This window comes from Amphiprion ocellaris, chromosome 6, assembly GCF_022539595.1.
Source record: "Amphiprion ocellaris isolate individual 3 ecotype Okinawa chromosome 6, ASM2253959v1, whole genome shotgun sequence".
NCBI classification, from domain to species: Eukaryota; Metazoa; Chordata; class Actinopteri; family Pomacentridae; genus Amphiprion; species Amphiprion ocellaris.
Window position 1 is genome coordinate 33158239 of NC_072771.1, and position 23348 is coordinate 33181586.

Below are 23348 nucleotides of genomic sequence, written 5' to 3' on the forward strand. Positions count from 1 at the left end.
GCTTGCCACACCTGAATTCGCTGTGACACGGGAATCCCCTGTGCATAATACCGCTTTATTTATCACCATTTTCCAGCAGTCTCCCTGTCATTAAAGCCTCATTGTCTGAACGGGAGGCTCATTGTTTTCTGCTCTGCACCATTCATTTACTGAGACGTCGAGGCATAAAACTACTGTTGATACTTGTGCTTCACTGTAAATATGTTTTCACGTGAGGATGCCGTGAAATGTTTTCATGCGAGTCAACTTTAGAATTTATTACCGAGCTGCAAGAATAGTTAACGAAATCAAAACTTTTACAAACGTTGTCCTGAAAATAGATTTGGCACTTTTTAGTCGTAAAGCTGTTTTTTGAAACCTTGAAAATACAAAACAACTTTTACAGCATCTTTCAAAGTCAATAAAGAAAAACGGCTCTGAAAGCAGCAGCAGATGTTCTTCCTATTAACAACTTTTAACAGCGGCAGAAGAAAACAAAACAGGGGGAGTTATGCAATGCTCAAGGAGGCAAACGAAGGGCAGATAAAGAGGTGCAGGAGTCTTTTTAAAGTTAGGCTAAAGGTCAGGCCGCAACAACGTACTGTCACACAATAAAATGAGTGATGCAGCTTTTAATGGACTCTGATCACAGCTGCACACATCATCTCTGAGCTGTTTACAAGAACGGAGTCTGGATACTGAACAGAATAATCATGCAACAGTATCAGTGCACATTATAAGCGTCAGATAAGGCTGATAATAGTTTGTGTTTATCATCAGGAAAAGATACGAAGATATAAAACAGTAAAATCCAAGCAGGTTTGTTTACAGTCTGCATCTAAGTAATACATTATTTTTTAATTATTCCCAAATGGGCTTCATGATAAATGCCAAATGAAATGTATTACAATGTATATAGTAATATCAGAGATTGTTGAAGTCATTTAAACAGCGAAAATGCAAAACTTGCTTGATTCGGCTTCTCAAATGTGCGAACACTTTGTTTTCCTCTGTTTTGCATCACTGTAAACTGAATTCTTTGGGGGTTTGGGCTGTCAGGCAGACAAAATATGCCAAAAAACTAAAAATAAAATGTCAGACGATAGGAAACTATGGTGGCAATTTTTTCCACTATTTCTACATTTTAATTTATAATAAGAATAATACATACAGTACTGGTCAAAAGTTTTAAGCTCTAAAACTAATGCAAGTATGAATTAAAAATAATGTAGTAAACAGTTTCTATTTGTCCACTAACATCCTATAACGTGAGATCAGAGCTCTACGATCTGCTGCAGGACTCCTTGTTCTTGTAGCTGCAGAAAACTCTTTATGAGTCTGGCTGTCATTGCCTGACAGATAAGAATCTAAACATCCAATGGCAAAACATTTAGGGACTGAAGTTCACTCGGCGTAATCAAACTCCTTTCTCCAGCAGCGTCAACAGCATGACATCCTGAAAATATCACTCTGGAAACGCCTGAAGAACTGCTACGCAGTGGAAATCTGAGGTTTTCTCTTCTTAGGCTGCAAATAATGGTACGTTCAGTAATAGATGAATCTATTATTACAGGTTTTTTAGGCTAAAACATGTCAGAAAATCAACGAAAAACATATATATTGTAGTTTCCCTAAGCCTGTCCATCAAAGAGTCCAAAACTCAAAACATGCTTGAGATTTAAAATGGAGAAATGCTGCAAATCCTCACATTTAAGAGCCTGTCAGAGCTAGGTTTAAGCAGTTTATCTTGGGAAAAAATGACCAAAGAGAGGGAAATGTGCACAAAATTGTTGACAGCTATTTATTCTGTCAATCAGCTAATCTATTAAACATCTGTTTTTGAGCCAAGAAGCAGCAGAAATGCCATCAAAAGTAACGTCCTGTTCAGATGTGAAACAGGCAAGTTTCTGGCTTCATTCATCCTTAAGTAAAGACTTTCAGACATATTTGAATTTCACTTTTATATTCCTTGCAGCTTTATTCTGACAAGTTGCAATGTGAAGGGAATTTACTGCTGTGCCTATTACATAAAACCGGCTCTGGAGTCATGAGGTGAATGTAAAAGTCTGAAAGGAGCTTTGTTACTGCACACATCTCCCTGGATGTGAACAGCTCATCCAACTTACCAACCATGGCGCTGACCTCCCCTGCCATGAGTACGGGCACCGTTTCATTGTAGAGGTTGACGTCTATGATGCCCTTCCGAATCGTCTCCCCCACTTTGGCCCCGAGCAGCATCGACCCCAGCGTCTCGAAGATGGACGCCAGGATGCAGGCCTGCTTCAGGGTGACCACGCCGGACCCCACCGCCGTGCCGAACGAATTGGCCACGTCATTGGCTCCGACCGAAAACGCCAGGATGAAGGCAATGATGAAGCCAACAATCACCATCCACAGATACGACTCCAGATCCATCTTGATATGATTTCTCCACGACAAAAAATCCAAGCGGAGAAGAAAAAAAAAAATCTACCTTAAATATTCTAAAAAAAACTAAACAAAAAGAAGTGCTCTGTGCGTTTGTAGAGGAGGACTTGAGAAGCCCGCTCCTTTTTTTTTTCTTCGTCCCCTGGTTATAAAGAGTTCGAGGGGAGAAGCACAGCCGCTAACTAAGCGTTTGGAGCTCAGTCCAAAGACTGGAGACTAGTGATGGTGGGAGCAGGGAGCATTCCATAGCTTAGTGTGAGACAGCCTGTCTGCACGTTCCTTCACCTGCCAGAGAAGAGAGAGAGAGAGAGAGAGAGAGAGGAGACACAGAAACAGATTAGTGTCATAAGCCATGATTACTCTTTTTCAACAGCAGCTACCATCTGACAACACCTCCCCGCGACTTCCTCCGAAAACCTAAAACAAAAGGGGAGGGAGGGACAAGGGAAGGGAGGAGGAGAGCTTATGAGAGCAGAAGACAAAAGGCACAAAAACACAAAACAACAAAAAAATTTAAGGATTTGGAATGACGATGCAGGATCTGGCTTTAGTCAAACAGGGAGAGCACTTCAATACACTTCGTTAGAGAGAGCTGGGGACATATCAGATAGCCAGAATAGGAAATCACTGTCCGCGCTTCAAAGAAATCAAATTGTTCAGAGGTCTCGCTGTCAGCAGTGACACTATAAAAAGACCACAGTGTCCAGAGTGAGATGTGAGTAATGCTCCCTACATTAGAGCAACACCTTAACCCCACACAACAGGGCAGCTGACGTCTGCTGCACCTGATTCTATTTCACGGCCTTTGCCTTTGCCACACATCCGGGTCGTCTTTGACAGAAATTTACGATTAACACCGTTTAAATATTAGACCATCTCGGCACCGTCACTTGTAAAACTTCCTAAACGCCCCTGACAGCCCTGTGGATGTCTGAGTCTGACAGTCAAAGGTACACGAGGAGTTTTGTAACAAGCTTTGGAGTTCAAACTAAATCAAAAGGCTTCGGTGCAGCAGGGAAAAAAAAGGAAAAAAACCTGGTGCATGGATTTAAGTTAAGACTGCAATGCAGTAAGAACATCAGCAGTGATCTTCTACTGCTGCTCCAGGTGGGAATAGTTCACAAAACTGCACTTTTGTGGGGGTATCAGGTACTAAATTGAGACTAAAGTGGAGAAAATCTTACTGTATTCTCTTACATATTTGGTAAAATTAATTAATATAAATACTTAGAGGAATTTGCTTTTCAGATATGCAATAAATAACCATAAACTGCAACTATTACGCTTATTAGCTCCAGTCTGTCAAGCATGATTTTACTATGAATGGATCAGTGGATACAGGACTCCACAGTAAACCATCAAAAGCATAGAAATAAATATATAAAGACAACTTTCAAATCATGAATATTTAATGCTGTGGTTTTCAGGAATCAGCTAGTTACTGTGTCTATAACTCCCACATCAAATATTCCCTTGATTCAGCTTTTACATTAACATTTGCTGCTTTTCTTTTTTCTTTAAATCACGGTAATGTAAAAATCTTCGGATTTTGAACGTGGGTGGATGAAAGCTGACATTTGCTTATCTCCCTCTTATTCCAATCAAAGCTATTAATCAAGAAAACATTGTTAGAATAACCTGTAATGAAAATATCGTTGAATTATTTTCTCCACCAATCCCATTCCGCATCACATCCACTGGAACAGCAGGAAAACAGCTTCCCTTATCCCCGCGGAGTTCCACGGGGCTTATTTACATCACAACAATGACAACACGCTTTAAAAAACACATGATGAGGCCACCAACAATGAAGCCTCTGGTGGTCCTGCAGAAACCTCTGCACCGCAAATGACTTGGTCTGGGTTTTTGTGTGTGTGTGTGTGTGTGTGTGTGTGTGTGTGTGTGTGTGTGTGTGTGTGTGCCACATAATCAAAGTCATTTCATAGGGGTTAATGGCAGTGCATTTCCTTCTATGGTTAAGCCAGTTGTTAATGGGGGAGCATTAAATGTAAACAGCTTGAAGGCCAGACTAGTACATTCTCTCAGCATGAAGTGACTGTGTGCTCCGTATCGCGTGGGGGCAGCCAGCTCCTTTCTAAATAGCCTGCAGCAAGTTATGGCTCCCTCCTCCCAAACAACAGCTCCATCTGGAACAGTTGAGGTCGTGCCCTGCTATCCTTTATCCTTTGTTGAACCACAACATGCAAAAAAAAAAGATGATAATAAATTGTCCCTTAACCAGGTTTGTGAAAGACCTCCCCGAGGATCACGATCTACTACTGACACTGAGAGTTATTACCTTGGGATTGGTTTAAAATATAAAAAAGAGAAATGTTTCATTGTCTCACAGATACCCTTTCTATATATATAAAAAAGGAAGGAGGGCTCAGAGGTTGCCAGATCTGAGTAAAAATTATTTGATACTTCACTAATCCCTAAGGGGGAATTCTCTCTTCACCTTCTTTTCTCCAGAGAGAGATCAGAGCAAAGGATCGCTTCCCCTTCCACTCCTCAGACACAGAGGTCTGAGACTCTCTGGATGAAATGTCAATAAACCAGTCTCAAGCTTATGTCCATCGAGATAATAGCTAAAAGGTTAAGCAAGTTAATAATTAATGATCAAGCATAACAATACAATCCTAGGTAGGGTTTTATCTCTACCTGAAGCCCTAAAAGTCCGTTGATTGCTTTACTACTTCCTATTTTTTATCGCTGCTGCGTCCAGCTGTATTGGTTCATCAGAAAATTTTAAACGCAGCATTGAGTCTGCACAGATATGAATGAAAAGCTTATGATACACTTGTTTTTTTATTTTGAAATTCAGAATTTACAAATTTGAATCCTCATTAACTAATTTTATTCAACATTCTCTCTTTTGTCAACTTCTTTAGTACTTTTTAGAAGTGCTCTATAAATAATAGTTCATGTATTGACAGTAGGACACTGTGCAAATGTTTAATCCGGGGAGCACAGCTGCCACAAGAGGACCACATCACACACCCAGAGTCAAACATGACCCTCCACCAAGAAAAACCAGACGCCACACAGGGGAGATGTTCTGTAAAACGGTCAAATACGTCTCCGGAGAAAGCAGACCAAACATCGACTTTGACTGTGTGAGAGCGAAGAGAGGAAAGATGATCTATCATTTACCACATGGGAAACTCAACATGACACCTGACACTTGGTACAGTCTGAAGACCTTGCAGTTGTGCACATAAAAACTATTTTCTACTTTCTACTGTACAGTAGACTCATGGTGACCTGTTCAGCTTGTAATACAGAAGAGACTGAAACGTTTTCTCAGACCTAGAAGAATATTAAAGGAGCTACTCTGAGGGGATTACTGAAAAAAGAAACAATCTGTCAGGACTGAAGATCTAGTCAACATGCGCAGAGAAATCCAGAATGAGTCCCTCAAGGCCCAGAAATCAATCAGGCGGCTGCATGCGTTATACACATCAATGTTCACTCTAATAATCTGTGGAATCCACGAGTTTAGGAGCATTTTGAGCTGTGAGGAGCTATTTCAGGTCCAGGAAGTTCAATTCTCATTCAGTTATGGCAATTAACCACGGTGATTAAATAATAGTGATATGCAAAAGAAACAGAAAAAAAATCAGAAAATTACTCAATAGAATGTTTGACAGTTTCACCTAAATGTATCAGACAAAAACTGCCATAACAGCACATAACAGAAAAGTAAAGATGGTTCCATGAAAAAGTCCCAAGCGTGCTCCCTCCCTAGCTAAAAAGCAGCCTAACTTACTGTAATAATCATCCCCTTCACCCTCCGTCTCTCTGTTCATGTGCTCTGTGCAGGTCTCCTTAGGTGTGCTAGTCTGGAGGCCAGTGCAGGGTTGTCTTATGGCGATACCCTGTCCATGTCAGCCACTAAGAACCTCAGATTTAACTGCTTTCTTTATATAATGCGTATCAAAATGACATCATTCCTTAGGTCTTAATCATTCTTTTTTATATGTGTAAATGTATGTATTTCTGTTTTTCTTTGCTGTGTTTACATCACAATGAGAACCTGTGGACCAAGTGCTTAAATCAGACTAATGTGGTTAAACTCAAAATAAACCTTTTTTCTTCCCTCTACCAAAAATGATCAATAATCATCGATTCTGTCTGAAATGAAACATTTTATCGAGAACATTTTACCACCCACAACTAATGATGACAAAGAAAAGGTTACGTGACAGACAGCTGAAGTATTTTTACAGCTTTCCATCCAGTTCATCAGTACCATCAGTACCAAAAGACGAACAGCTGCATGAGGAAAGATGTGGCTCAGGGCGACTCGACGGCCGAGTGGTTCGGGTGCAGACCACATGGGCACATACGCCCTGAGCGGTGGATCTCCATTTTGAGTCACGGTCAGGGACCATTTGCTGTGCGTCATTCCCCTGCACTCTCTCCCACACTTCTTGCTCATCTGTCCACTGTCCTTTTCAAAATAAAGGCAAAAATTCTCCACAATGTGTTTTTTTTCCTTTGACAAAAAGTTCAAGGTTGGAGCAGAAGCTAACTCTGACTCGCAAGGGGCCTTTCAGCATGAAATGTCCAGTCACCAGGCTTAATATTCTGTAACGTGCACTGCTAAACAGCCTGTAACAGCTAAAAATTTGACTTTTGGGAAAACTGATGAAACAATCTGCAGGTTAAATCTGGATTCTGGGTCCAAAATTGAATTCAGCAACTATGGTTACAAGCTTAAAAATACTTACTATGTACAAGTGCTAATAAATCCATCGCTGAAGGGACATTTGCTAACTACTCAGCAGCAACCGCAGTGCAAAGCATGAGCCCAGTGTCTTCCTAATTCAATGCCTCCTCAAAGAAATTCTAAACATGCAGATATTTTGGTCGTGGGTAGAAATTCTGCTAAATATTTTGCAAATTCAACAGAGACAGGCAGTAGCTGGTCCTAGAAACAAACCAAGACTTTTGTTCTCTTGAGATGACAAGAGCACAATAGCACCGTGATCTATTGTATCTAACAGATCTTTACATAGAACAGATGACAAGCGTTAATTCTTTACTAAATGGAAAGGAAAAAAACAACAAATTTCACCAGCATCTGTCTTGACCCCTGCATTGAGCAAATTCTTGGAAATCCCTGTCATCTACAAATCCATCACTGCAAATCTATGGGCATTACCCAGACTGCCAAACACAGAAGTGCAAGTGGATGGCAGTGATACATGGGGTTGGTTGATTGGGTTCAGGTAAGGTTAATAGGAAATATCACAGGCTTGGGCAGGCTGGGTCAAAAAATGACAAAGCAGTGTTCAGAGTTAGACTGTAAAATAACTCCAAAACATTGCGTGGAACAGAAAACTAATGCACTTTCCCTCTTTTTACCCTCTCTCATGAACTGGAGGGGGCCTGTCCTCTTATGCACTGTGAATAAACTCAGTCAACGGCATACATTTTCTAGTTGTGTTTAATCATTACTTTAGGCAGTTATAAAACAACAGTTTTAGCAGAGAGAGAGAAGGAAGATAATTGGATAAAATTGAATTGTAGAAACAGAAATGTCACAGTTATAGCAAAAGCACCCTGCAACTGGGATTCAAGTCGGGTTGAAGCAGTTGATTATGTTTTTTGCAGGTTGTGCTGTGCAGTGTGGCTCTCCTAATGAGTCGGATATTAAAAACACAGACCTGGGCAACACTAGCAGACAGCACTTGTATCAAAGAGTCAGCAACAGACTGGTCCTTCATAACGTCAGCAAAAAAACCCCACAGAAAACAAACACCTTTGTGCTCCTCTCGACATCTGGTATGTTTGCTAGGAGGTTTGACAAAGCATCAAAATGTTCACTGCACGGTGTGAACCTGGGAAGCTGCAACCTGCGGAGGATTACGGGTTCTCACAAATGAAGAAGAGCGTGTGACCCCACGTCCTTGAACACAAGTCAACAATCCTGGCATGACTTGCAATAAGCACTGATCTGTACGTACCATGGAGAACACAGTTACGCCCCAGAGACTCGTGAGCGTGCACGTTGAACAGAGCTCGGATGAAATGGATTTCATTCAATGCATGACCTTCAGTATGAATCATCCCCACCTCTGCTGGAAAACATTAAAAAAAACAGCTTCATGAATTAATGGAGTAAATTACGTGCCTAAATATGTTGAACGGTGTGTTATGCAACCTACGTGACGTGTATGGATTTTTCTTTATTTCCCCATATCAAGGACGGTGACGGTGCTTTGGTAATTATTTGTGCTCACCCTGCAAGGAAAATTTCAGGCAATATACAATCTGGTAAAAACAAAAAGTGCTCAGCATTAGCAGCATAAAATGGAGCCATGGGAAGCAGCAGCAGCACCGTGATGCAGATTCACTGGCAGTGATCGTAATTGCTTTTTGCTACCTGGGTGAGAATGCACCGTTACATATTATGTATGCGCACTTATGCTCCAATTTCTGCTGGTCATTGGGATGCAGGAAAACAAACAGGAGATGAAACAGTAATATACTGAATTTAATTTGAACACTGGCAGTAGTTGTTGTTTGGCCAGAGAGCAGAAATGACGTGTCAGCTCAGTCAAACAGTTTCAGAGAGATAACAATGTTAGCACTAACAGGGAGTACCATAGAATAGGACTTGATTAGTGTGGGAGGCAAATGTACAATTATCTTTTTTGACCTGCGCATACTTCATCCCAGCTGAGTTCACAATCCAACCGAAGCTGGTTCAAAGTTTGTTGAAAGCCCTGCTGGTATTTTTAAATGGGATGGACTCACTTGGCAGCTGCTCATTGTAGTGTGACTTTATCTATCTGGAGGTTTCAGGGATCACAAAACGACTATTGCGAAGTCAAAACTAAACAAATTGATGAGTTTGGAAAAAGGTTTGTTGCATTCTGTAGCCTGTAAAAAGATTAGGCTACAGTATTTAACATCCTGCTTCCAGCTCAGGTGTGTCTTTTATAACTTTATGTAAAAACTACATCCCAACCGCTGTCCAAGGTGCTGAACCTGAGACCACCAGGAATGCGTGAGGTGAGGGTAACGCAAGAAGCATATCTAGCAATGCTTTTCTCCACTTGGAACATATTTAAATGGACGTTTTAGATTGTTCTGCTTGAGTTAATTCATAATTAACAGCTTACTATGACTTTTTTTTTTTTTTTTATTGTTTCCAGCTGTGAAAATTATCTCCAATCAAATCAGGAACACTGTAGCTTCCACAATCTGGACTCCTGAAGCTTGGTAATCAATGGAACAATTTACAACATTTAGACAAGGTTCAAAGCCTACACTCTGTATCTCATTATAGACACCATTTCTTATTGCAACCTACTGTTTGGGATCCTCTAATTTTGTTAAATTCCTGTTGTGTGTAGTTGCTAAGGAATTAGTTCAATCCTCGACACCACCCGTCCCCATGTTGACACGTCTTTGGGCGAGGTGCGACCCCCAACGCATTTTCTAATGAGCAGGGCAGAGCCTCGCACAGCGGCAGTGTGTCGACTGTGACTAAGAAAGCTACCCTAAATAAAAACACTTGAAAGTGACATACTCTGTAAAGCAACATGCTCTTGAGGATTATTTCTGGCAGACCCATTTTCTTCCTGTGGGTGTCAGGTGGCAAACAGTACACATAATGAGAGCAGCGACACACACACTCACACACACACAAAGGCACATCAGGGGCAAACAAGACTAAATTGGGTTCTTGCACTGTCTCTGCTGGAATATTTAAGTGAGAGGACACATTTAAACCTGCAGTAGCTGGTTTTCTTTTGCCACTTTTGTTGCCGTCTAGTAATTACCGAGCAGCATTATCATTCATAAGAAGCTATGTTTCCAGACAGCTGATGTCTGACGCCTGAAGCCTAGTTAACCCTTTTACCTGTTTTTGGACTCTAAAAGCGCCACTATCGTCACCAGCTTATCCTTAACTGGGTGTATCTTTCAGTTCGGTGCTAGGCAGATAGTGTGCATTAAGTTTTCACTGAAAACAGCAGCCTTCCGCAGGTGAAATTGTCCTCTGAGTCAACAGATATGTCTTTTTCAGGGCCGATACTGATTATTACTAATCCAGGAGACTGATAGCAGACATACATTTGCAGTAAAAACACAAACATGAACACAAAATTTAATTAAAATGCCTTTGTCTAATTGTGTTTTGCATATCTCTGCTTTAAACACAGCTTTGTAACATTTATCCTTCAGTGCCGACAGGCCATTAATCAAGACCAGTAATCAATCAGATAGCGCTGTTTATAGGATATTGCTCAAGGCCACAAAGAAGAAGCTACAGATCGAGAGTTAACTGCATCTCAGTCAAAGTAGCGCGTTTTTTTAATTAATTTATGAGGAATTTGTCCAAAAAAAATCACACCAGTAATGAGAAGAATACTGAATATTAGGTTCGATAATAGGCCAGACTCTTAATCAATCAATCCCTAAATTGTACAATGAGAGCTGCAGGGGCGATAATCGCCTTATAATTGCTTCTCACTACAAGTCTCTTTGCCAAATTATTTGCACATACTTAATACAAACTTGTCTGTATCAATTGCAGCTGCTTTACCTGCAAAAGCAATTTTTTTTAATCCATTTATTGTCAAAAAGCTGAAGAGGTTTCCATCTATCTTGCTACATCACAACCTGAGCAGTGAGGAGAACATTTAGAACCTGTTTCAGCATCTGCCTCTGGTGGCATGTGTTGTGTGCTGTGACCTGTTAAAAAAAACAAACAAAAAAAAAACCTGTGTGCAAACTACTCAGTGTGATTACTTCCTTAACTGTTCGCTGTTTGTTGCCGTACAGTGCTCATTAATCTGCCTGAGATGCCACTGCAGCACAGCCACAGCTGCTGCAAAAACACTGTGTCACGAGCTACAGTCTGCATTGACACGCGGCTGCACTATCCACGCACTGATTCAACTCTCTCTGCCCCCCCCCTCCCTCCCTCCCTCATCTCCTCATGGCAAACTAACCCTTCCTCTCTTGGCACATGCTGAATGGAGCACAAGTCGAACATACATGCGGTGTCAGATGATGACTCACAGCCGCATCCTACCAATGCCGGCTAATTGTTACACCTGAAGCATACGCAACTGCAGTCTGTGCCTCCAAGGACACAGGATGCCCACATCTAACAGATGGCTTACTAAGTTAAAAGAGAGAAAGAGAGAAATGATTTAGATAGAAAAAATGAAATAAAGACAGACAGGCAGGAAAAGAAGCCTGGAAATCAACTCCACTCACCTTCATGTCTCCTCACATCAGTAGAAGGTGCTTAAAGTGGTGGAGATGACTGAATGTCAAAAACAAAAAAAAAGGACTGGATTTGGGGATGAGACACAGACAAGAGGGAAATGGCAGACTGGAAAAGAAATAAAGGAGATAGTTGGTGAGCATGTGATTGACGGGAAAGAAATTATGAGGAGAAAGAGAGGAGAGCGGCTGATGTGGAGAGGAGAAGTGAAGGAGTTAAAAGAGGCTTAGTGAGAAATCAGCAGGTTGTGGTGGTGTTGCAGGAGAGAGGAGGAGAGAGAGAAAGCAGCGCAGCCAGCTGAGTCTAGACTGCCTCTTAAAGGAATGTATCTGCATTCACAGCACACGCCGGCCAATGACAAATGTCGGAGAAGCCGAGCTGCACCGCTGACTGGTCGAGCGAGTGCAGAGAGGATGGACAGACGGAGGGGAGGCAGCCAATGACTGTGGACGAGGAGGAGGGGAGGTTGAACCTGTGTGGATGTATTCTACAGCCAGTGAAAAGCATGCAGATAGATCAAGGGCATTCAGAGCACTACCCTTCCCTTTGTCACAACACAGGACAAGTGGTGGACAGACTCATATAATATGCACACTTTGGCTGCTGAGCGCTCACGAGGAAAAGCAACAGTGTGGACGAGCCCAAGGGGGAACGAGCTCCGGGTTGCACAATCGTCTGCGATGCTTGTTGCTGCAGAGGGCTCAGTGTGATGATGAAATGAACTGAGACAGCGGCATTTTTCTTGGAAGCACAGAGGCCCGTCGCACAAGAGCACACAGCGTCTCATAGCCGTTACTTGGCTACAGTCCACCCATCACTTTCTCGGCCTTTCTCTCACCCCACAATTGTCCCTTTGAAAAGACATGCTGAACAGTATGTCTTTATGTCACTCGGCCTCAGCAGGGCAGAAATAGGGGCTCTCGTCAACACAATGAAGAGCGCAGACCGGAGTTGCTGTAGGCGATGAAATACAAGGCAGAACTGGAGTCTGTCCTTCTTAAGCAGGTCCTTAACACTTCGCTGATAATGCTACAAGGAGAATGACAAACCACTGTAGATATGAGAGCAGACTGTGTAGCAAACTCTGGTGAAAAACAAGGTAAGAGGAGCAAATTAGATGATGCTTCACAGAAGGTTTTAGTCTTGATTCAATATTCTTAGCATATTAAACAGCATCTGTATTAATGGTAACAAGGTTTAAATAGAGATTTGGTTGAACCACAAACTACCTGCCCCATACCGAATCTGTCTTTGTGTACCATTTTTAACCACATACTCAAACGCAATCAGTACTCACATTTGCCATCGAAGCCAAGATGAAGTTTAGTGCCACCAAGTGCAACTCAGGTCCCTTGGCTCTCACATACTGCCAAGGAAAAGTGGCGATAAATTAACGCATCCAGAGTGTTCGGAGGTCTGATCTTGTGTGGTGTCACTCATTCGGTCCTTTTCTGTCCCCCCACTGGCCCTGCCTGCTAAAAGCCGATCTGCGTCAGCTGCACCTGCTGCCTCTGACTCTGCGCTTCACAGCAGGGAGGCGCTGTCTCTAAGAACCCAAACACACACATACACACATGGCGGTACAGTGCTAACATCAGTCAGCCTCTATGGGCAGGTGGGGGGTCGCTTAAGAATGACAACAACAGCGCATGTAGCTTTCGACACCATCTTCAAAGGTCCCTCACACACACATTTCCATAAGTCCTCGTGCTATTTTCTATCCTGCAACGCAGCACGAAGACAGTAACTCTGGTACTGTTTCGGATTGCTGCTGACAGCAATTACAAGCACACAGGCAGTCTGTCAAAAATTTATGCGGGCCCACAGTTAAAGCAATAGTTTTCAGCATACTTTTTCTCGCTGATTTACCCTCGTTGAGATCCTGCTGTCTTCTCGTCTTTTCTAAAGTTTCAATGCAGCAGTGAAACATCTCACAGAGTTTGCCTTCACAGCACAAAATCACCTCTTAACTTGATGCTTTATCTTACATATGGAATTTCTCATGGCAGTTTATTTAAATTTGACAAAAGACCTGACAACATGAAACACACTCCCTTGCTTAGGCTTCATATCTGAATGAGCACCCTGGTCACCTAGTAACGTTCACGTGTCACCTTCAACATGCCACAAAACAATCTGAACTGCATGTGGTCGTACAAATGGATAGATATGCACAAGATTACATTACCACATTCTACGACAATTGGTGAGCATTCCAATATCACGCAAATGGGAAAAATCCTGCCTGTACTGTGGCTCCATCTGTTCTAGTTCCAGCCTGAATGAAAGAATATTAAAGTATACTTCATTTTAATAGATTAATGAAGCCACAATGTTACATATCCAACATCTGAAGAACGTAATATCAACGCTGTACTTATACATTTATATTTGGCAATGCTGGATTAAGATACTTTAAGTGTTGAAAACAGCAACTTTCAGGAGGAATTCAGCAGATTGTTAATGCTAGAATAGACTGATGAGAGGATTTTCTGTCACTAGCACTGCACAACCAATTTAACACTGGATCCCATATTTTAAAAAAACAGCAATCAAATTGATGAGGGAAAACAAATAATATGTTTTTTCCCTTGTAATCTTTTTGCATGTCAAAAAACAGTACCTTCACTAACCAGCAAGGTTTTTCCAAGATTTGGGTGCGCTGTGCTGTGAATATTTGCGAACATTCCCATCTAAATGCCCTGAGATTTTTAATTCTATTTTCAAATTTGTAGTATTCAGCCTCTGGTGGCCGTTTCAAGGCTTCTTCCACTTTTCCTCATGATTTGTAGTCCTATTTCCAAGAACCTGTACACAGATCCTGATGTGTAAAATCAATTTGCCAGTTTACCAATTTACTCAACCGAATACATCCAATATTTTTATCACAATTTCGAAAGAGACCTCTGTTACATCTGTACATGGCGTCTATGATACAAGAGCTTTTGCCACTTTCAGTCCTTTAGTGGATTTATTCAGCAAGCAGTTATCTTCAATCCAGCTCACCGGGATGACAGAAATCAGAAGTGACAGCCTCACACTCCATACTCTGAGCCTTTAGCAGCAGTAAAACCCAGCTTCGGTACAACAGCAAACAATTGAGCCCCCCTGTGGCTTTGAGTGTTGCGTAAGCCTTATGTTTGAATACTCTTAAGGTCAGCTCTCTCTGGTTTCACTGGAGACTGTGCACAGGTTTGACTCCCTCACCCTGAAATGGCAAAGTGACTGGAGTGACTCCTCCCTGTTCGAGTGTCTGTACGACTGTTTTAAGTACCTGACACAGACAAGCTGTACTGTCCTTACAGTGTTTGTGTTTGGTTTCTAAGGGATCCAAACTAGAGGACTAATTAGGATCAATACAATGCGAGTAATAAAAGGAAACACGAACAAAACACGCTATTTCACGATATTAATAAGCGGACTTTTTCTCACAAATATCTGAACAACAATCAGCACAGCACACACACACACACAATGCATAAAAACCACGACGGTGAAAATAGCAGCAACACAAAGGATGGACTGACCAGAACAATACTTTAAGAGAAGCAGAAACTATTAGTCACCTCTGAGAATAACCCATGCTCACAAGAGGGACCTTAACAGACCAATCAAAACGCGCTACAAATAGGAATACGGAGCCAGCTATTTTATTACCAGCAGTCAGGGGCCGGCTCTGTTGGCTCCACTCTGCATCATATGACTGACACAATTAGGCTTGGTACCTACCAATAACTGGGGCTTTTTTGGGTTGCGGTGTGGCCTTTTTTCTCTTTCTGCCATCTGCGTCCATGTTCCTGAGCATAGGAGTCGTCTTACCCTTGACCCTCTCTCTGTTTTCCTCTCCTCGCTCACCCCCCTCCCACACTCAGCTTCGGCCAGACAGTTCCAGTTCTCTTCCACGAATCGGTATAGGTACCCAATAGCGAAACGAGTCACCCCCGTCTTTCTTCTCCTCTGACCGCCCCTACCAATCCTTCTTCCTTCTCCCGTTAGGTGAGGAAATGGAGAAATGTTGATCTGGCTCTGTGCTCCCAAAGCACTGCCAGGACCTCCAACCTACCTGCCTCTTTCTCGACTGCTGAGACTGGTAATCTACTGTTGGCATGCTCTGTGGTATTAAACTGTGTTACTGGGGCAAAGTGGGTGCTGGTATTAGTGAGAAAATGCAGCACAAGAACGAGAGAGTCTGTGAGAAAGGAGACGAAGCGATGGGATTCGTGTTGTTTTGGGTTTCGTCCACACTAATGGGAATAAATACATGTTGTCATCACTGTTTGTGTTTTCCATCCACACTTAGCTGCCGACTCAACCATGAAAACATAATTAAAATGTTCTCCAAACTGGAGATCTGGAAAGTGTTGTGCTTGTGGTGTAATGAGACAAAAAAAAACAGCCATTTCAAAAATGCTGACATGCAACCATCACGATTTCAAACACCTGAGTGTCACAGGATCCATAGACAAACATGGTCTAAAAATGGCAAAAACACATCTGGTGAAAACACTGTAAAGCTCTTAGATCACTAGCATGTTTGTTTCACTTTTTTTCCCCCCATAAAATCATAATAACCTGTTAAATATAACCAAAAAATATGATGTCTAAATTAGGTCCTACAAGCAAAACTTGTGTTTTATCATCTTATGTTATTGAATCAAAGATTAAATTTAGCTTTTGACACCAATAAACAGCAAAGAACTCTCTTTTATGCCCTTGTGAAAACAGAAAGTGATCTAATTTAGTCACTAATGTAAAACCTCATTTTGAAAATGAGCACTGTGGCTGAAAATCTGAACCTAATCCACTGATTCACACATGGCACGTTCTTATTTGTGTACTTGTGGGTAGTATGGCTGTCTCAGAAAGTTTGTCATTGTGTTCAGTGTCCTGCTGGTGGAACAGTATGTGGGGAAAAGGTCAAAGAAGGACACTATTAGACACAAAATATTAATAATACTTTCATGTCTTCCAGAATAGTATAGTATGAAACTGCAAACTCTGTATCTACGGTAACAATCTTATAACAAACATGAGTGACCTTGGATGACTGTGTCCACTACAAGAGGTTCAAGTCCCTCTCCTGGCATTGATTAAATCCCTAAAACTTAATCTCTGCTGATCAAAATTACATACTTTGACGTTTTTTATCTCATGAAAAGATGCAACTCTACACCTTTGCCTATTCAAAGATCTATGAATATGCATTTCCACCTCTATTTTCGTCAACTCTTGTGCCGCTCACCTTCAACACTGCTAAAACTCTGTACAACTATTCTGTGCTACAGCATTTGAGTAGTTAAGCCATGCAAGCTTAAATCAGAAGTCGATTGAGAAGAAGGGCTAATTGTCAGGGTCATCTACAAGTTGATATATCAGAATTAGAGGTGCAAAATATTAACAGTTTTCTTAACCAATAATCTTATCAATGTTTGATCAATAGCTGAACATGAAATGAACTCAGCAGCCACAGCTCGTATTACTGGTGTAGACGATTAGCCACTGTACTGCAGTAATGCTGTAAAACAACAGCTCTGGCCAGTAGACATTAAGCGTCACAGGAAATTTTCTCATGGTGGCCCTTTACTGACTAAACTCCCATAATGCTCGATTCCTGCCAACATGGAACTGCTGTAGTCCAACAGTTAGAGACTCCATCTAGTGGTGCAACCAGGTCCTACAGCTAAAATACAATGCACTGTTTGACATGTACGCTCTTCTGCCTGATCGGTCAATACATTCTTAATCGGTTTAATTATTAACAGTGATTAATCTATTAACAATTAGTCTGCAACATCCATAATCACAACAGAGATGCATTCTATGTGCAATGGTAATAGATTACACTAGCTTTTAACTTTACAGCATTGTTAAACAGCTAATGCTATATTGCTAATAACCACAACTTCTCCTTTTACAACCCAATACAGAACACTTCACTTCTTCTTCCCTTAGCTTCCACGAAAGTCCCACCATGCCAGTCCAAAGGATTGGTTCATTAGGTTTCTTGCGAAAAAACTGACTGTCTGAATCCCTGTTTTTGAGACTGTCCATTGTACACTGCACTTCTGAGGCAGAAATGTTCAGCCATGGTGCTGCTCTTGATGTAGTTTCCATATGGACATGTTAACAAGGTTAAAACTTGATTTCCATCAGAGGGGTTACTTAAAGATGAGTACAAATGAGAAGTGAGAAAGAGAGTGAGACAGAGGGTGTAAAAGAGAATGAGCGAGAACAGCCCCTCCTAAGCTGGATCTAGTGGCCTGTGCCCTCCTGCTCTTAATCCTGGCTTCCAGCACATGACCCAGCTAACAGTATTATGGAGTGCTTTGATTAGACCTGCAGCTGTGCGCACGTAGTGGGAGACGTGGCCACGGTGGGGGAACGTGGGGTCCTGTGCTCTGCCACCACTTTGCAGGAATGCCAAGCCTCTGCACAGACAGATTTGCATGCACACACACACCCACACACACCGCATTAAACATACGTTTAACCCCAGCATACACCGCGGACGGAAAGACACGAGGCTGGCTGGATTAGGCCTCCGAGTCAGTGAGTCAGCGGATTACCCCGGCACTGTTATTCTAGGTGAAAACTAAGTATAATGCTCAAAAACGTGCTGCTAGCATTAGCTGATAGGCTGTGGAAGGAGTTGCAAGAATGGCACTTAGAGCGGTCACAACAGGAAGTGGAATTTCACATGACGACTTCAGCAGCAGGCCTTAATCGCATCAAGGGGTCTCGAAAGGGAGATGCTTATTTTAAAGTTTATGAACTATTATTTAAGGTTGCAACTGATTAGAAATGAACTTTAAAATTAAGAATAGGTATTAAAGGTTATTCCAGAATTGTATCCTAATGCCAAGTATTGAAATCTGTTAAATGAAAGAAAGTTAGCACTGAATTTGTGGTCAGATTTTTTGTTTTATTCCTGATTCAGATAAAAATAATGTTTAGTTTATACAAAATAATACAAAGTTCAGAGTGTCCTCACTATAATAGCAACACTGTCTTAGTAACAGTACAGAAATTTGGGTATACTGCTTCAAATAAAGATAAAATTTAGCAACATTTTCTATTGTACTGTTAAACAAAGTATGAAAAAAGCAAAATAAGGCTGCACAGATCTGAAAACAATAATTTAAGAGGTAAACTGTTGGGGATTTTGGAACAGCATGTTTTCATGATGGGAGATGAACTGTTTGTTGCATTCTACTCTCCTGAATCCTGAAGCGATGAAAGTAAATTACACAATCAATACACACATGACAAACTAGTAAAAGTCCTACAAACTAAAATATTCTCTTGCCAATAAGCAAATTTACTAGAGAACTCAACTTTGATATGAAGTTGATATTTTAGGACAGGTACGGTGCTGTGCAACAGCTGGATCCGTTCTAGTGGAGAGATTCCTGAACAAAAACTCAGCTTCATTCCCAAATGATTGATGAAGACAGAACCCGAACAGTCCACAGGCAGACTCCTGACAGTGAACAAATGTGTGCACTAACAAAAATCACAATCTTGAATGCAGGACTGTTGACAGAATAAAGATATAACGTAGCAGGAGTTGTGGATCTCTGTTGCTGCTACAACTGCAACTACTGCTGCTGAAGAACAAATGGCTTATTCTCAAAATTACACAAAGTCAACAGTGTGTGACCAGTGTTATCTATCACATGTTTGCAGGTTGTGGTGCACGTTTATAGCACATGGTGCGCACATACACAGGACTGTACTTTTCAACTCTAAGGAGTGGTGCTGATTTTTGCTTTTGTGTGGCAAGTTTGCAAATCAGGTTACACCCAAATGCACTTTATGATATGAGAAAAACTATGTCTGGCAATTTCTGCCCTCCACAATAAATGCACTAACTGTAATCCAAGCTGATGAATTTCAAAGCAATTCTCTTCACAGACGAGTATTACTCTACTCTGTCCTCTAATGACTGCCTACATATCACACCCATTTCAGAATATCACACACAGTATTTTAATACAGCTGTCAAAGTGACTCCAGGGAGAGATATTTTTGGGGACGGCGTCCTTTGAGGCTGTATGTGGCATGTGCTACTTCTTTGTGTCTGGATGCTGCCGCAGCATGCTCGATGCTGAAGGAAAGCCATTGTGACAAGTGGTCTGCTGGTGTTCCGGTTGACGGAGGGAAGGATGGAGAGGAGGGTGGGTTTGCCTGGGTCACCTCTAATCCTGTTGCAGTAAATCATTTCCTTCAGACTTTTCCACCCATCGCCTCAAATCAGAGCATCATCTTGCCCAACCAGGAGAGGGCACACTGAAGCTTAAAACCCCATCTTTTTCTTGGCTACTGGTAGGATATATTTACCTACAGCAGAAAGTAAATGCTGTCTCTTAGAAGCCCCAGGCTGTAGTTGTTTTCATTAAAGACTTCCAGATGTACCTAAGGTTGCCACCACTAAAGTAACCCACCGTTTAAACATTCCTAAACAACTTCTCTTCTCTTTGACATGGTTTTATAATGACCCTGTTATTGCCACTATAACAAATGTTGTGCCTTTACAGCAGATCTGAATATGCTGAGATCACTGTGTGTCTCCAGCCAGACGCATTCCAAGTTTTAATTTGCCTTTTTTACTGCCAAAGCAGGAACATAAAGCTGCATTAGGACAAACAAGAGTTTCAGACCACGGTAACAAATCAGTGGGACATTAATGGCAAGCCTAACCTTCACGTCATAAACTCAACCTCAATTTGGAGTAAACATTAACAAGATATGACTTGAAAAACTTACTTTGCTGCTACATTATGAGGTGAAATTGCACAGTTACTTTCTGTTAAGGACCTCCCAGGGTTCAGCTTGGCTGAAGTCAAAGCAAACCTGCTTAGCTTTCTGCACAAAAAGTTCCTAAATTAATATAGTATTAATATTGTATATTCAAGACATGGTTAAATAACATCCAGATATAATAATCACAGTCAAGGAAGCCTATTAAAGTCCTGGTTAGTCACATTTGACAATGTGCTCACTAGACTCCTCTGTATGCTCGCTGCTTAACCTAAAGTCAGTCTGATGTGGCTCATTGCCTCACAGTTGCAAATCCAGTCGGTCTAAAATTTAAGGTGTGGAGCTTAAAATGTGAGCAGACGTGCTTTTATGTTGAACTGGTAGATTCAGTTATCTCTGTCCTTCCACTCAGTGTCCAGCTACCTGCAGGCTTTACACACAATTAGACAAACAACTCGGTAGGTCTGTGAACACTAAAAAGATCGTCTTTGATCTTAAACTTTACCACCCTTAAAGTTTAACTTTGCAGCTCATTAGGGCCCCGCTATCAATGCTGGTTATCATTAACCTTTAGAGGACAACTTTGCATCCAAATTCACATCCCTCCTCCTGGGTTGAAATGCTTTTGAAGTATTCATTGTAATAGAACTGCACAATTTGACCTTTCCAACAATGCTAGTTACTTGTCTTTGCAATCAAGTGTCAGCAAGGAAGAATAAAAATGGATTCACACTAAATTTAGGCAAAATCATAACTTGCATACGGCTGTACGTCAGTCTTCACACACATTACTCTTGTCATTGCATCGATATGTTGACATGTAGATATGGTAATGTATATGCAAAGCAAACATATTAGAGAAATGAAAATTCACTGAAAAAGCAGAACTAAAGCTTTGCCATTTTGCATATTACATATCTGTACATGCCGAAGGAATAACAACACAAAGATAGTTCCAACTTCTGGCAAGTAATATCTTTTCTATTTTCTTAAACCATTTTCACACTGCTGTTTCTCGGCTGAGCAAGCCATTACGTCCCTAGTGCAACACAAAAACATAAATAGTTGCCTGGTGTGCCATCCCTCTGCAAGTCGGCTGCTGCATGTTCACACTTCAGTGAATAAAATAATGACATGTATTTCCATTAGGCAGTAAGCACACATATTTCCCAAATTCTACATCACAGAATTTGCCATCATCTTAACTCTGATACCGTTAGTTTCCAGATAATCTCACCAACACAAATGTGAAAAGATCATCTCCACTGCAAGCCTTTTATGGTGAGAAACCTGTAGAAATATACAAATTTTAGAATGCTAAATATTTTGTTCTTGAAAAAAAAATGCTAATATAACGGCAGCATTATCAAATAGTGAAAGATCTTTACAGCCTAAACTGAAGATCTAGCAGGCATGGCTAGAACTTAGAACAGCCAAGACAAGAGCATGAAAGTATAGGCAGTGAAATTACCCTAAAAATGGCCTAAAAGATTAAATCGCAGGTCAAGTTTTTAAAAAAAAAAAAAAAGTCCCAAAGATCACAGTTTCAATGTAAAAGGAACAAAAAGTTAATGCCTCGACAGTTAAAGAAAAATGTACCCTATGATAAGTTTTCCAAGCCACAAACATAAGTGTTTATGTGTAAAGATTATGTTGACAGGTTTGTTGACTACAGTTCAGACTGAAGCCGGTTAAGCCTTCTCAGTGTTACCGGTGCATTGGGGAGGGGGTCTCATCTGTAGAGCCATAGCGGAGCTGGAATGTGAGAGACATTATGAAGATGTCATCACCTGTTCAGTACATGGAACCCCAGAGATTTTCACCGATATTTAATCCCTCGTCTCCCATAGTTTGCTGGTCTCACATTACCCCAGAAAAGCATCTTTGCCGGCAGACAGAACCTGTTTATTCAGCGTACGCACCACTCTGAGTGTTTTCCCCGGGGTTTCTCGTAGTACAGAGGTATTTTTGGTGCCAGTGCACTTTCCAGGCTCCATTCCAAAGTGTTTCTCATTTCCGTCATAGATCTAAAGGGGACCAATAATACAATTTACCATTATTAAAAAACGAGGGCAAGGACAACTAATCATATCCTCCTCTCAGTTTGAATACTCTGAGTAATTCCTCTGCAAAAAACAATTAAACAGCCCCTAATTCTGTATTGGGTAGACTCAGCTAGTGAGAACTTATTGGTATGAGTCAGTGCAATCAAAGAATGAGATCATAACACCATACAATTAGATTTAAAATAGGTGAAATGAAGGACACAATGCACATAAAAGTCACGCAGATTGCAGTACAGTAGTACGCTTTCATTCTGTTGGACAAATCATTAAGTAAAACAGCAAGGGTGGACAAAAATACTGTTTATATTCTGAATGTGTTGTGGAGTTTAATCAGTACGAGAGACATCCCTTTTGGGGTCAACATTGCTTTGTTATTGTAACAAGGACATCTATTCTGCATGAGGAAACGTAGATAATTCTGTTCTAACATGTATTTCTATAGAATTATTTAAAAACGCAGAGATGCCACAATCACAACATATCATCTCGAAAACTAGGAAATGGTGTAAATGTGAGGACAACCTTATTTTAAAAATTTTAGAACCAACTGCACCATAAAATAACATTACTGTGACTACACCAAGCTACTCAAGGCACAAAATGGCAGTGGCACACTGACAAAATTAGATTTCTGAATGGTTTAAGTGAGTGCCTGAGCTGAAAATGCATTAACTTTGTGAACTCCAAAACCCACCAGTGGGTTTAAAAGGCATGCTATTTTTTCTAAGAGGAAATGCCCAAACTATGCCATTTATTAGAGCCAGAATCAGTAAAAATAGAAAAAAACCAACTCATGGCATGCCTTATTGTCAGAAAATTAAACGTGAGCTTAAAATCGCCATTTCACCAAAACAACTTTTATTCTA

The 23348-nt window shown here is 41.1% G+C and overlaps 1 protein-coding gene across 7 annotated transcripts in view; it reads right to left on the minus strand.

Annotated features, from left to right (window-relative positions):
• Window positions 1-23348, minus strand: part of slc20a2 (solute carrier family 20 member 2) — a 56901-nt gene that overhangs the window by 24704 nt on the left and 8849 nt on the right. For 4 of the 7 annotated variants that reach the window (XM_023288641.3, XM_035956505.2, XM_023288640.3 and 1 more), the window contains exon 2: window positions 2106-2691. In XM_023288641.3, the coding sequence (XP_023144409.1) occupies window positions 2106-2394 (289 nt within the window). In that variant the 5' untranslated portion in view covers window positions 2395-2691. Of the gene's footprint in view, window positions 1-2105; window positions 2692-11646; window positions 11910-12953; window positions 13092-15385; window positions 15532-23348 lie in introns of those variants that run through there. The other 3 variants (XM_023288645.3, XM_035956504.2, XM_023288642.3) reach the window with 3 other exon arrangements.